This window comes from Gouania willdenowi, chromosome 11 (assembly GCF_900634775.1).
Source record: "Gouania willdenowi chromosome 11, fGouWil2.1, whole genome shotgun sequence".
Taxonomy (NCBI): Eukaryota; Metazoa; Chordata; class Actinopteri; order Blenniiformes; family Gobiesocidae; genus Gouania; species Gouania willdenowi.
Window position 1 is genome coordinate 17873893 of NC_041054.1, and position 16157 is coordinate 17890049.

At 38.0% G+C, this 16157-nt stretch overlaps 1 protein-coding gene across 1 annotated transcript in view; it reads right to left on the reverse strand.

The window, feature by feature from the left end:
- csmd2 (CUB and Sushi multiple domains 2) overlaps positions 1-16157 on the reverse strand; it is a 340353-nt gene that overhangs the window by 39816 nt on the left and 284380 nt on the right. The window contains exons 47-50 of the mRNA XM_028460920.1: positions 15907-16020; positions 7645-7833; positions 6146-6292; positions 501-689 (exon numbers count right to left, since the gene is read on the reverse strand). Of these exons, the coding sequence (XP_028316721.1) occupies positions 501-689; positions 6146-6292; positions 7645-7833; positions 15907-16020 (639 nt within the window). The remainder of the gene's footprint in view (positions 1-500; positions 690-6145; positions 6293-7644; positions 7834-15906; positions 16021-16157) is intronic.

Sequence of the window (16157 nt, forward strand, 5' to 3'; positions counted from 1 at the left end):
ACAATGGTACAGCAGGAGTCCAACATCTCTAAACAGATGTAATTTTAATGTATCTATAGAGCTTAGTTTGTCCTTTTGTTAACATCGGTTCATTCCTCAGTGGCAGTTGTGGCGTAATAATAATTAAAATATGGGATTTAATAACTTAAACTACTCAAATAAAGACAAGCCAAGAGAAAAAAAACATCCTACATTTTAAACTTATCGTATAGTTAACTTTATTACAGCATGTCAGGGAATTCATTCTGATCTTCAGCATTTAATTTAAAGATGATTTTTTTTTTCGTCACTTTAAAACCAAAATGATGAAAGTCGCCTATATTTGCTGGATAATGGATTTAAAGAATTATGGCTCTTCTGTTGTAAAAGTAGTTTTATTTCTTAAATTTCGAAGAACTAACTACCTGAACACTGAAAACAAAACAGCTATTGCTAATTGTGGGATTTTATCCAAAATAAGATTATCATTATAATTTTTGAGCCTCTACCATCATCCTCACCTTGACAAAGAGGCACTGGTGCGTTCCACTGGTGGATCCCTTGGGCTGTGCGGGTACAAGTGGCGCTGCTCTGTCCGATGAGCCGAAAACCCTGATCACAGGTGAACCGCAGGGTACTGCCAACTTTAGTGCCTGTTAGACTGTGCACGGTGCCGTTTACTGGGTTGCGTGGGGGGCTGCAGTAGGGCGCTGTGGAAAAAAAAAAAAAAAAAGAACAAGGAAACAAGTTGAAACCGTAATTCTTGCTGATTTTGAAAGGAACAAACGAAAAAAAAAGCAATAATCGAGGGAAGGTGGAGGATTAATATGTGTCTAACCATTACAGAAGACTGGATCTCTGTCGCATCTGTGACACTTAGTGAGGCAAAGAAAGCTAAGAAATAACACACCCCACACTGCAATCACTTCGAGGAGGGGGGGAAAAAAAAACAAAGAAAAACCTGCAGTCCTCAGAAAATTGATTAAGTTAACAAATATTCTGCAACACAAAACAGGAGCAACTGCAGGGGAGGATCATAAAAGTGATGGATACGTCACAACAGCTACAAAGAATCTATTTTGTTCGCTGGTTAAACGGCTGGCAGCGGCAATCATTTACTGTCAGAAAAGGAGGCAGCAACAGTCCAGACTTTCAAAAGAACAAAAGAGTCACAGAACTCGAGAGTATTTTACCAATTCTACAATTCTGAGTTATCATCAAAAGAAAAAATAAAACAGCATTAATAATCCTCTCCTTCAAAAAAAGGGTTTTTCTTCAAGAGCTGTTTTGGAAGACTTTGTTTTTAAGTCTTTAATTTGTATGTTGTTTTTAAGTTTGCACTTCCACAGACTTATTCTAGCAATACAAAATGTAAATAACTATAGCTAAAGAGGGATTAAACACATTAGTAACATCTCACTGATGCCTGCAAGATTATTCAAGTATTCAACATTTTTTCCATTGAGACACAAATTTAAAGGAAAAGAGAATCTGCCAAGATTGTTTTGGTAGGTACAGTAAGTATTTGCTTAAAACAAAGATGAATATGATACAGAGTTTGTTCTTTCAGTTCTTCTGAGATGAGACTTAACTGAAGCTAACATTAAAGCTGCTGGAGACGATAAGTAACATTTTTATCACAAGGATAAAGACATAGTGTAGGCCTCTATGGTAGAACATCTAAGGTATTTCTATGGGGAAAAAGCGCATATTTTACTGAAGCACATGTAAGCTTGGATTTGCCACTTGCAAGATTGTGTGTGGGTTTGTTGACAAATGGTCATGTGACTTGAACCTCGGAAAGGTTTTGCGCATCACATTGTGGAATTCCGTAGAACAGTGGATCCCAAACTTTTCACTGTCCCGTACCCCTTCACAGCTTTAACCTGAAGCCATGTACCCCTACTCCTGCAGACAAAATAAACAATGTCATATATAATATTAGAACTACAGTGAATTGCACTTATACTGTTGAGGAATAATACATAATAATAACTAGAATATTTTCATTGCCTGAAGAAAATGCAAGTGAGGATGTAGGTGCTGGCCCACATCGTCCTACCTTAACTTAGCATTAGATCAGCATTAACATTAACCTAGCAATAGCATTAGCCTAGCATTAAAATTTACCAAGCATTAACTTCAACCTAGCATTAGCATTAACTTAGCAATAACATTAACATTTACCTAGCATTAAGATAAACCTAGCAATAACCTAACAATAGCAATAACCTACCATTAACATTAACCTAGCATTAGCCTAGCAATAACGATAGCAATAACCTACTATTAGCATTAGCCTAACATTAGCACTGACCAAGCATTAACATTAGCCTAGCAATAGCATTAATCTACCATTAGCATTAACCTAACAATAGCATTGGCCTAGCATTAGCTGATCTATTTAGTTTCTAGTTTCCAATTTTGTCAGTGTTTTTAATTTTCATTCACGTACCTCCATGACAATTTGTGTACCCCTGGGGGTACCCATACCCCACTTTGGAAAACTAGGCCGTAGAAGATTAAAAAGATGGCACCAAAGAATAAAAGTTTAAGAAGTGTTTTTACTTCATTCTTACAGTGATTTCTTGAGTTTCTTCACCAGACATGAAGACAGTGATTTGCTTGATGCCATTTTTATTCTAGTTTGTTTACAGTGTTCCCCGTGATATGATGTCACTTTGGGAAAAATTTTGTTTCTACCATATTTGGGCGCTTCCGTGGATGCCACTATATAAACATCTGCACAACTTCCAATAATCAAAAACAGCAGAAATGTGACTTTGGCACTGTCTTAGGGGCACACTGGCATCAGTAGTGGATGAGAACAACCTGAAATACAGATACAGTCCTCACCAGCATTAAAACTAAAAGTTGAAATAATCAAACTTTCATATAATTGATACTTGACGGAGAAAAACATTGGTTTTAAAGCAGACAATAAAACTGCTGAAAATGCTTCACTATAACCAACAGCTTCAAAGCAATCTCAAAGTTCAAGTATTTACTATAATGTGTTGTAAGCCAATGTTCTAAAAAAAAAAAAAAGAAAAGTTCTTCTATGCTTCTTTACCAGTCGTAGTGCAAACCTTGACACTCTGCAATCATCCCTACAACCACAATGGCATCAAATCTACATGAAAACATGATTGGATCGGGAGATAAAAGACAGGAAAAGAAAAAAAAAAGTAAAGAATTACAGCTTCAGGCCTGCACCGAGTTGATTGCACGCAAAGAGAAGGTGAATGAGTCTAAGCAGCAAAATAATAAAAGCTGAGGAGATTAGAGTTAGAGAACCCCACATATGCCCTTGAAGACTATAGAGAGAAACTTGGAGGAGATTGCTATGAATCTATTTGTATTGTATACCAGTATGTCCTGTGTTGCACTTCTACGTGACTACAGTATGTGAAGTGGATATTCTGTCAAAGTAATGATGCGGCTAGAACAAGGGTCAAACTCAAGGCCCGTGGACCAAATCCAGCCATTTAGATCAGGGGTTCTCATCTGGTCTCACCCTGGGACCCACATTTATCCACGGTCATTAAATCACGACCTTTTTTTTTTTTTTTTTAGAATTTAACCAATTAAATTCAGTTTTTTCAAAAAAAGCAACATGGATTTTACAGCATGCTTGTCAAAAGAAAAGGTTCTTTTAAAATAAAAGACAAGTCCAACATGAGAGACATTCAGTATTTGTTCATTTTTGACCAGCTGTCCACGACCCACCCAGTAAAGGTCTGCGACCCACCAGTTGAGAATCACTGAGCATCTAATTCAGCCCGCAGGAGAAAGTAAAACTGACAAAAAAAACATACATCATAGCGTAAATAATAAAAAAAAATAATAATAATTCAGATGTAGATATCTCAGCGCCTCCAAATACACAGATACAAATTTACCATGCTTACAGTATATCACATGATGGCAGTCATTTTATAAACCTTTTTCAAAAATCCTGTTAATTTCCTCAAATTACTCTACTAAAGGAAATAATTGTTCATAATAACAAGGGAATATAAGTGAATTTAAGTTCATGGTCACTTAATGCTTGGATAATGTTGGTCCTTTATAAACTTTCTAGGTATTTTGTATTCATTTTTTAATAATTAAACTTTATAAGTATTTTATACCTGGAAGTGCAAATTGTTGAAATTGTTCTTTTTCCTGCCAAAAATCTGTGACCGACTTAAGATCAAAATGGTCTGTGTTCGACCCCTGAACCTAGAATAACCAAGTCTTGAATTAAAAAATGTGAGTAAGTAGAGAGCTATCTAACTGGGGAGCACTTTATAATAACTATCTGTTATAAGTACTTAAAGGCACACTGTGGACTTTGTGACCTAAAGAGTTGACCCATATGAGTTATATTAAATGATTCCTCAGGCCAATATACAGCGCATGACAATATTAATGCTCCGAGCGGGGCCTCCCTCTTGAAATACCGCTATGTAAGTTTGGAGAGACGCGGACCGTCTTTGCCTGAAGAATGTATCACTTTACGGCAGTCCAGTGACCAGAGGCTAGGATATACATAGTTCCCACATGACATCACAACATACGGGTATTTCCTGACCCGGCGCCATTGCTGTGGGCAGATGAAATGAGTTTAGCCTCTGTTTACAGCTAAAAGAGTACAATATGGTAGTTTCGCGTTAGGTTAATGGGTGCACTAATTGCCCCGCTAGTTCAGTTAGGGAAGTCGGCAAGTCAGATCTGTAACTTCAGGATAAGGATTGACTCACAGGGCTAAGTCGGTCGGGCTAGAGTCCGAAGCGGGGCTGGAAGGGCGGCCACCGCCACCTTCCTCTCCCTGCCGCCGGAGACTCGGAGTGGCCACTAGGGGCGCTTGACGTGAAAGTTACAGGTCTAGCTCCCCCAGTGGCCAAAAATTACACAGTGTGCCTTTCATAGATCATTGATAAACTGTGAAAAATAAATAAATAATAATAATAAACTGTTATAAATTGCTTGTTGAATAATTGCTAACAGTTTGTTAAGGATTTATAACTTGTGTCTTATAGATAGCCAATCGATAAATTACAAGCTGTTAGATAACAATTTATAAATTACATGTCGGGACATTATTCTAAAGTTGCAACTAATCCTCATTTAATATAACATTTTAACTGATACTTAACAAGTCATTATAAGTAGTTTACTAATAGCTTATTCGTGATTTATTACTAATTTATAAGGTTTAGCCATAAATCATTAACATACAGTTAACATGCAATTTATGAATTGTTAACTAACAGCTTGTGATCTATAAGACAGTTATAAATCCTTAAACTGTTATTCATATTCAACAAGCAATTTATAACTCATGAACTAACAGTGTGTTAATGATCTATTAACTACTTATAGTTAATAGTTAATATAAAGTGTTACCTTTAGTTGTCTAGACACACAAAACAATGGTAAATTAGGATTTGCTGTAGCTATATACGCAAACTATGGTGAGACTCATATGGAAACTTGAAGACCAGTTTTTACTCTTTGACCTTCACTTGATCTTGAGAGTTTTTCCTTCGAGATATTTGTATTCGCAAAGGTCTGAGTGTAAATATCTGCTTTCCATTACAGTAAATGTGCTTTGTGCTTCCGAATGGTAAAGCGTTCTTTTTAGGATACCAAAGACACATCGACTGTTCACGTTAGTGCCGTGAATTACCTGCAACAATTAGCACTATTATAAACTGATTATGGCCCATGAAGTAACAATAAAAAGTCAAAAGAGACAGAAAATAAGACAAATGAACAATAGAACATGGTTAAGGAGATCGCTTCACTCACACAAGAAGAATGATTAGTCAGTCTCGATGGATGTTGTTGACACAGATAGGAAGAGGCTTTTTAAGTGTTTGCACAGTCATAATTCACAATGAGTTATGTAGGTGTCGCATACACACAGATTAGTCATGAAAATAGGACAAACACTAGGCTAAATCAGAGATCCAAGAAACAGCATTCTCTTAATTCCCAGGCTTTGCTTCTTAGCAAATCTTGTAGTTGCCTGCTGCCTCATATTTGGGGGGCAGATGCTGTGGCACTAGAACAAATATAAAGCAAGGTCCAAAAACACACAAAACAAACAAACTCCTGTGACCTAACGCTATGAATCCCATCCAGGATGAAGCTTTGTTTTCTGGAATCTCTTACCCACCTGAATAACGGATACGGAAGCCTTTGTGGCTGGTGGTGTGATCAAAGGACCAGTGCAAGTAGACTTTGTTGTTGGAGCTGGTGATGCTCAGTGGGCTGGAATAGTTACCACTGAGGGTGATGAGAAGGGGGCTCTGTCTGGATGGACCTGAAGAAACCAAAACATGACAATAATTAAAGAAAATCCATCTGTACACACCATATGTCACTGGAACACTCCCATGTTTACTTAGTGTATTAGAACACTGGTGTTGATTGGTTGGAAACGCAAAACAGCATGTGGCAGATGTGACAAAAATGTAAATTATTAAAAAAAAAATGTTTTGCCCTGCTTAATATTGTGGTAGGGGATAAATATGGCACCTTTAATTAGCTTGGTAACACACCCAGGTTAACAAATGTGTGTTAGCCTCAACTTGGCAGAAGATAAAGAAGGCACTAATCAGCATCACTAGTACATGGGGCCATTGTTTGTTTTTTTCAGAGCAGGCTGGCAGAGTTGCTGACTGTGCCACTAATCATATGCAAATGTACACGGATGTAGATTTCCTGTCATGAAAGAGATGCTGCGTGTGGTTTTCTGTGGTAAGAGGAGAGTTAGAAAGCTTAGTTAGGGACATTCATTCCAGCTTTAACGCTTGACAGGGTGGACTGGGACAAAAATTCAGCCCGGGTATTTTGTGTTCAGACGAGCCCACTATACATTATCAGTGACACCATGTAGAAACTGTTATTAAGTCAGTCATGCTCAACATGTGGCTTTTGATGTCATAGTTTTAATTATTCCCCTAGAAAACCTTAAAAAGGGTGAACTTTTTTATTTTTTTTATTTTGGCCATTTTGCAACTTCCTTTGTCCAAAAAACACTTTTTTTTTTTTTTTTCAGACTTCAGCTACATTTGGCAATAAATATCCTTTTTTTTCCTATTTTTGTCCATTTTACAAGATTTTTTGTAATTTCTTTAATATATTTTGGCCACTATTCATCCAAATATGCTAACTTTTGCCAAATAAATACCACTTGTTTCCTTTTTTCCAAATATTTTGCCTATTTTTCTTCCACATTTGTGCCGTTTTTTTTACTATTGATTGCCACCTTTTGCTCATTAAAGCTACTTTTTTCCATTACATACCATCTGGTTTCTCTTTATTGGCCCATTTTTTGGCCACTGTTGACTGCTTTTGGTCCATTTTAGTTACTTTTTACTCATTTCTTGCCACGTTTGGACCATTTTTGTCCACCTTTTACCATGACTGCCTCTACTTGCACGTCACAAACAAAAAATAGCAGACCGGAACGGCACACTTCAGGTCCACGGCCCACCGGGACAATGCCCGGTATGCCAGATGGTCAGTCCGCCGCTGCCGCTGGATGTTGATGAAAGTTGCCTGCCTGGTGGTAGTGGCAGATCAAAAACTGCCCAAAAAATGGTTGCACACAAACAAAAAAAAAAAAAACAACCTTTGATGCGTGTTTCAAATTAAGCCATAATGATTTACCATCAAAAATTTCCAGCTCATCAAACTGGCGGCTGGTCTGAAAGTGCTCGATGGTGAAGGTGATGTTGTAGCCAGGCTCTACTTTAACCACCCACGAGCATGACTCGAAATGAGGAAAACTGCTACCAGGTGAATGGCTCATGATGACGCCTGTGGATGCTGTGAGTATCTCATTCATTGGACAGGTCACTGTTGAAAGGAAACAAACACACACACACAAGTGGGATATTAAGGACACATGGCTTTGTCAACGGTATTTCTATTATATCGATTCTACTGTGATTCCACCGGTCTCCATTTCCAGGTCTGTGTTGGAACACTCTGAACCTCTGTGTCCATGCAAATAAACATGATTAATGACATCTGCAGAATTAATTAAAAATGTAAAAGCCTAAATTAACAGCTGAGTATATCTACATGTGAAAGTAAGTTGTCCGCCAGTTCTAATCAAGAAAACAGTTGCATTGTTATGAAACTTTCTCCCCATCAACGTTTTCGACCCTTGTTTGCGTATTGTAAATGCCCAACAGATGTTAGCTAATTTTGTGCCAAACGCTCACATCTGCCACAGAGCTGTGCTGCTGTAGCATGACGCAGCAGACCCCATTCATCCACATCCCGTCTTCTCAAATGCTGCTTTTCTTTGGATACCTCCCAACAGACGTAGTTTGACAAAATGAAATGACAACCTCCAATATTTTACAATAAACCAAATGCTTACTTCTCTGTGATAAAAAGCATCATAAAGGAACAACAGCTACTTTGTTACTGTTGTTTTCAATGTGTGTGCCTAATAGCTGAAGGGATAGAAGGCTGTGCGAAAAACAGCAAAGTCACGTCCTTATTATGAAGCATTTCTCTTCCGGGAAATTAGTTTGGAACCGTTTGTTATGCAGTGTTGATATCTATCATCTATTGACATTCACTTTTCTTGGAATATTTCCGAAAGATTCTATAAAATGTTCACACTGGGTATATGATGAAAAAATAACAATTTAAATCTTCATCACAAGTTTGCATAGGCTGTTTGTGGGTGAATTCATAACAGCCAGTAATTAACTTTGTATTGTTCGGCATGCTAATATTTGGCACCTCGTTCACATTTTAAAGTTCTTGGTCTTGTCTCAGTCTTGAACTGGCAAGACTCAGGATTTTAAGTTAGGTTTCAGTCAAGACCAGCACTGATCTGTCATTCTTCAACTTTATCACTTTTTTCAGACTTTATCTACCTTTTGCCAATAAATATCCCTTTTTTCCCATTTTTTGTCCATTTTTGCAAGTTCTTTTTGACACTTATCAAATGTTTGTCCTATCATCATTTTTTTTTGCCACTTTTTGTTGAAATTTTTGCCCAATGAATACCACTTTTTCCTTTTATTCCCTACATTTTGGTCCACATTTGTGCCCCTTTTCACTATTGTTTGCCACATTTTGCCCATTTAAGCTACCCTTTGCCATTACATACCACCTGGTTCCTCTTTATTTGCTAATTTTTTGGTCGAAACCAGCACTGATCTGCTATTCTTCAACTTTATTAATGTGATAATAAGGAGAAGCACTTGGAACTGTTCCTAATTAAATAATGTATATTTGCTTCAAACATTTAGGGTTAGCCAGTGGCGTGCAGTCAGGGTTGGCACTGCAGGTACCCAGTGCCGACAGTGCATATTTCCGATAGCCTACAGTACCTTTAAATTTGAAAGTGTCAGCATTTTGTGCTTTTCATAGGCAAATGACTAAACATTGCTATTTTGTGGTATGGCAGAGATGCTGCACAAGTCTCAATCTTGCACTTGCAGGTGGAGGCAGGAGGAGGCCACACCCTATCCCGAAGGCACACTGCTGCTCTGTCTCTGGTCTCATAGCCTGTGTTTTTATGTGTTTGTGCATGCCCAGTCAGTTCCCTAACAAATTTACATAAAAAGGAAGATTGCTACGCTGCTGTTGGACGTAACCGTGCTATGCTAAAGGCTATACGTACATTCACAGTGCATTAGTGAATTGATAGAGCATGGTTGCTGCTATGTTTTCTAGCTAGTGGGCGGGATAACACTACAGGATGACAGTGCTAGAGACGATAGACAATTTATTTTGAGGAAAAATGACAGCTTTTAAAAGATGGGAGACCAACACCTGAGCTACCAGACCTTCAGCAAAGGTAAGGTCAGAAAATTGTTCGTATTTTCCACAGTGAATGGTACAAAAGGAAGAATTAGCTTTGTGAATGCGTCTCACTGAAGCTGTTCTGAGTAGCTGTTGTCATTTTCTCCGTGTTTCTGTGTTTCCAACACAAATAACGGATGTGCTGATATATCTTGTTATGAGAGTATGGAGGCTGCTGTTGAACAATTGTTTAACTTTCTTTAATGGTGTTTTACGATCTTGATTTTGTTAGATTAACACTTGCCAGCCGAAACATATGAAATTGTCATTGGTGTCAACATTGGTGCTTTCGATTTGCAACGCCTTGCCTACCCAACCCAAGTGCTCACAGCACGTCACTGGCGTTAGCTCACTGATTGTTCTGCCTCCTTGAAAATCTTTTCGAGGGCCTTATTTGTCAGAGACCATTTATTCCAGCAGCAGTCTGTTATTTTATTGAACACCTGTGAATGTGTTGCTACATCTGTTCTGTGGAAGCTCTAAATCTTGTCAATGGCATTTAGTATTTGTATGAACTGTTAATCTCATGTTGTGGACTGTATTTGTGAACCTTGCGACTTGGTGGCAAATGAGTTTCCCTATCGGGGATTAATAAAGTTTATCTCATCCAATTTTAAACAAAGACATCAGTCCTCGTTTTTGTCTATCAAATGTATTTTAAAGAAAACTGAAATTAAAGAGATAATGCTAATTGTTCAAACCTTGTCATAATTTTAAAAATGGATTTTTATCATCTTGGGCTCAACTTGGTCTTGACTCCAAAAGTCTTGCTCTTGTCTTGGTCATGGTGCATTCTTGTCTTGGTCTCAGAATGCGTGATTTTCTTACTAAAATATTACACAATGCACAACATATTTAGCAACTAGTCCAATAGCCTTTCAAATCATAGGACAGCTGAGCTGTATTTGACCCTGACGCAATGGCAAAACTGAAATAGTGTTCCAAAAAAAAGTGGGTGTAAGAAGACAATTACCAATGCATCATATTTGCTGGCTTTCTGTACAGAGACCGCTACGAGTCAAAGGTTTTACTTAATATCATAATCCATATCACAGATGTTTGAAAACCTCCTCATGAGAGCACACGCTCACAAATGTTTGTGTATACACGTGAATTCACCAGAATGAGGGGGAAGTTTCGCTGCGGGCATGGATGCCTGTGCTGAGTGCTATTTGAATACCCATGCCTGTTCTGCCTGCGGGTGCAGCAGCACTTGGCAATGGTGGAGAAATATCAAAAGCTGTGAAATGCATTCAAGCAGTTCCGCCTGCAGTCGGACAAAGTGTGTGAGTATTAAGTTGTGCGTGGATAAGCTTGTGTGTATGTATCAATGCACAACAGTGTGTGCCTTGGCATCTTTGCCCTTTTACTCCATGCCCGTTCCTACAAGGAGGAATTATTAAATCAGCAGAAAAACTAAACAATAAGGCAGGTTAAAAAGCACCTGCAAACATTTTCTTTATTGTGCTTGGCTAAACAGCCTGGTGGGACTCACAGCCCAAGGACATATTCGATATTGTCTTATTGAGCATTCTAGAAATGCATGTAAAAAGCACCAGGTTTTTTTTTTTCTTAATCTGTGTTTCTTGAAGAAGAGTCATTTTTTCTCCAACCAAATTAATTGACAGCAAGAGGGAAAAAAATCAATATCTCTACATTGGCTTCAGCACGGGTTACAAAAGAACAGTATATGTAAAGACAATCTGCACATCTGTATTGGCCAATATTGGCTTTAAAATTAAGTATCAGACATCGGAAATCTTGCCGAAATACCAGTAGTCATCATATTATATCATATTGTATTGTAAAATACAAGTATGTAAGTAGGTAGTAACAATTTTAAGAAGGTTGAACTGCAAGTACTGTATCTTCATTGTTTTACTTATTGTCTGACATGTTTTACTTACTTTACTTTACTTTTTTTTCTTTTTTACATAAGGAATGATTACTGTTGTTAAATCATTGTATATCTGCATCTCTATAGAAACTAGATGATCTCTTCAATTAGGTTATGCAGAAAAAATGTTGGTTATCGACCAAATACATTTTGAAACAAGGGCATATCAGCCGAAAATCCAATATTGTGCATCCTTAATACAAACATTTAAAATGCGTAGGCCCTGAACTAGAATGTTTAAACTAAGCAATGTTTGCGATTATGACTACACCTGACAGAAGTGTATAAGAATATGTAATTTAAATGAGAGAAAAAAAAAAATATTTTAGAAAGTAACTCCCCAAACTGTCTTGAAGATCAAATACAAAAGGATGGTGGGGTTGTTTATTTGTTTGGGTGCTACGTTTGAATTCATTCACTTTGCAACAAAAACACACTTTAGCTGTAAGCACTTGGGGTGAGATCCATGCTTACAGGGCAAACAAAAAAAAAAAAAATTAATTCCCATTATCACATGAGGAATGAAATAAAATGGAAAAAGAAATAGCAGTACGTACAGTATAACATGGACTAGAGTGGCAGCTTCGTTATGAAAAAAAAGGGAATGGAAGACCTTCCTCTACACCCACATGGGTATGTGCATGTCTGTATTCATGTGTACAGATTGGTGCACTCCAGTGTGCAAGCGTGAAAGCACACATGCATAAATCTGCTATATATATAAAACGTATAAAGATGCAGTGGTGTTATGAAACCCTTTACTCGTGTTGGTATTTAATTAACATAAGCTGAGGAGTGATAACAAGCTGATTGAAAGGGGTGGGACAAAGCAAAGGCTTGAGCATGATGATCAGGGCGGAACAACTGAGAAGTCAGGGATAACAATGAGGATGAGGAAGAGGGACGGTTGTAATCTGCATTCTGAGTAGCTGAAACAAAAGAGTGACTGAGCACAAAACTAGATGGAAGAAAAATTAATAAAAAAGCAACAAGAGCAAGGCAAGGCAAGTATGATGAAGGCGAGTGTGATGAAGAAAGTCACACGTTGGGAAGTGAATGTGACATTAGGATTATGGAAGTTTAAACCAGTAATGTGTATCGAGCAACTGGCGCCCAGGGGGCCACATGCAATCTTGTGCGGCCCAAAAACATAAATAGAATTCATGAAGTTGGAAGTTTTATGAAGCCCACCAAAAACACAAAACTCCAGAAACACACAAAACGACAGCAAAATGCACAAAATTTCAACAAAAGTACACAAAATGATAAAACACACTAAACAACCACTTAAACACAAAATAACTACAAAAACCACAACATATACAAAGGACTTCAAAGACACACAAAATGCCAATGAAATTGCACATAATGACAAAAACTCATAAAGAAAATAAACAAAATTAATTTAAAAACACACAAAATGCCTAAAAACCCCAAGAAAATCTACACAAACGGATTGTATCGATGATCTGATTGGTCATTATTCTAAATGCTAACATAAATATTGGTCATTATTCTAATGCTAAAATAAATATTGATAATGTGGCCCTTGGATCAGACTATCACAATTTAGTGGGCCCCGCTCCGATAGAAGTTGCCCATCTCTGGTATACAGGATCATCGGGAATCATTTTATTGATTATTCATCATTCATTTATTTAATTCGAACAAACATGTAAGGAAAAAAGATGAAAACGAATAAACAAATCTCAACAGAAATCTCTGTAAAACATAAAAGTCAATTTCAATATAATACACATTTGATAGGGATAGGAAGCTCGCCTAGACTTGTCAAGTCTTACCCCCATTCTTCACCATTAACAAATGTAAAATCCAATAAAATCAATTAAATGGACAATACAAATAAATGCTCCAATCGAGCTATTGAGAAAAACAGAACAAAACAAACAAGATTACACTGTGCGTCCTTGTGTGTGTGGTGTGTTGCTCCTACTCTCAGCAGACAGCAGATGTAGTTAAAATGTTGTGGGCTCAATACAGTCCCTTATATTTGAATAGGGGGCACATCAAATATAGTAAAAAAACGTGTGTGCATAAAAAAGGCAGTAAATACACAAAAGAGAAAACCAGAGTCCATAAATGTGCAATAGTGTGTTTTTTTTGTTTTCATAACCAGCCTCAAACAATGCGAGAAAATGCAAAAAGGTAGCACACAATAGGGGTTGTGCGTCAAGACGAAGGAGTCTAATCCTTGTGAGTCAGTGGAGAGAAGAGAGAAAGTGAGGGAGGAGGGAGTGCAGAGGATATTGGCGCTGAGCAACACTGCAGAACTGGCTGTGGTTCCAACGCTGCTCTCTGGAAGAAGATCAAGAGAACGTTGACGTCCCGAGTGCATCTGTACATACTGTATATGCTTGGGTGTCTGTGTCTATATTTCAAAGAAGTGTAGGGGGGAAGTCAGTAGATATGTGGGGAGGAGTGGGCATCGGACATGTCAGTGCTCAAAGTCCTGATTTGATTGGTGAGGCCAGCAGCATTGCATCTTAATGAGAGGTGCACTTAGTATCTTTTCTGCTCTCCGACTGAGTTCTGTATGCCAGTCCTCTCTTGCCTTTCTTTTAAAGTCGTATCCTACTCTCACTTACTCAGCAGCCTTTTGTTATTGATTATTTTCTTGAGCCCTTTATACCTCCTTTTCCTAAAGACGCCTGCCTGTGCTTTGGTATCTCAAACTGCTCTGGTTCATCTGTGGCCTTTTTATCTACCGTTTCATGCAATTTGGATGTTACCATCCACCTTTTTGCTTCTAACATAAGGCACACCGAAAAAGTAAATTTGTTTGACCTGTGGTATATTCTACCATGTAGAAAAAAATAGTCATTAGCTGAGTTTCCATTACAGATTTTCGCAAAAATAAAAGCGATGTTTCTAAATGTCGACAAAGTATATTGCGCTTTGAACGTGTTTCCATTGAAGGTTGTTTTTGGCTAGATCCTCTTAACTCCTGTGAAATCTCATCCTGCAAGACTTTGTTGCAGGAAGATGGACGCTCCAAACCTCCTGATAACACTCTGTATTCCTTTGTTGTTTCACTTCTATGTGGCAGTAATAATTTGTAAGTATAATGCTAAAAAACTGTGGATCTGGGGCAGGGCTGCTGCAAGGAGTCTGCTGGAGAGCAACACACCTGCCTGGAATCCCGGCTTCCTTTTACCTCCGCAGCTCCCAGGATCTTCTCCCTCTGCACATTCAAATAAACTTTTCCTCTGTCAATACTCACTCCTCCCTGACTAGGAGGGACTAGTCCATACATGATTAATTACTTCAGTTTACTTTAGTCATATACACAATGAATGTGATACAAACCTAATTTTCCACCCTTTCTTGTTTTATTGATTTATTTCTTATTGTTTAAAATAAAATGTCCACATTCATTCTCTTACTTATTATTCTTATTGTCACATACAAGCGCAGTGAATCTTTGTTGTTTTTAAGTCAAATCTCTGAGTTTCAGATTATGAAGGGGTAAAAAAGTAAGAATGCACCAAGACCTCTCAATGCACCTATTCTCTCCCACTGAAAAAAAAAAAAAAAAAACAGTGTCACACAACATGCAGTGATATGATGATGAAGTTTGTGGGATGCATGTGTCCCCTGAGACTCTCTGGGAGGATAATGTATCAGTGTGCAAAGAGCAATATCGCAGCCACTGTTTGCCTCTTGGGAACTGAGCAACAGCCACAAGGATGGGAATTGATACATGGTGTAACTCTGTGACCACAGGCTGGAGGACCACCCACAGATGCAAGCAATGATACAAGAATTAAACTAGTGCATGTGCCAGTGATGAAAGCAGCACGCTAGAGGCATTCTACAAGGTTAGCAAAAAATGATTAGACCCCGTTTTGGGGAGGAAGTCAGTAATCGCATGTGCTAGATTTATGGAAATTTATGAAAAACCATGTTTTCCTACTTCCCCTCCTAGGCGCAAAAGTAGAGTTTTTTTTTCTAATTAAAATACCTGGAACACTCATGAAAATAAAATGAATTAAAAAATTTGAAAGCTGTTCCCACGATATAGGATAAAACATCAAATTGTTTTGTCAATTGTGTATGTTATGCGCAAATTTGATGTGGATGAGTTCTCTAAGTGAGTTCCAAGTAATACTCCCTTCCCCAGAAATCACTCATTCATACAAGGTAAGGGGAGAAAAAAAAATCCCAAGAGGAGTCACACTTACCGTCACATGATGGTGGTGGTCCTTGAAATTCCAGGTGTGTACCTAGCCGACACGTCAAGATGCTGTTCCCACTTAACTGGTAGCCTGGTAGGCATCGGTAGCGCACAATATCACCTAAGGACCATAATGGTGGTTCAATTAGAGACTGCTTTTGCAATAATACCAGAGGTAAGACAAATAAATGCCAGTTACCAATTTTTTATACAGGCATGAGTCAGACATACATATTGTCCTATTCTTTCAAGAAACAA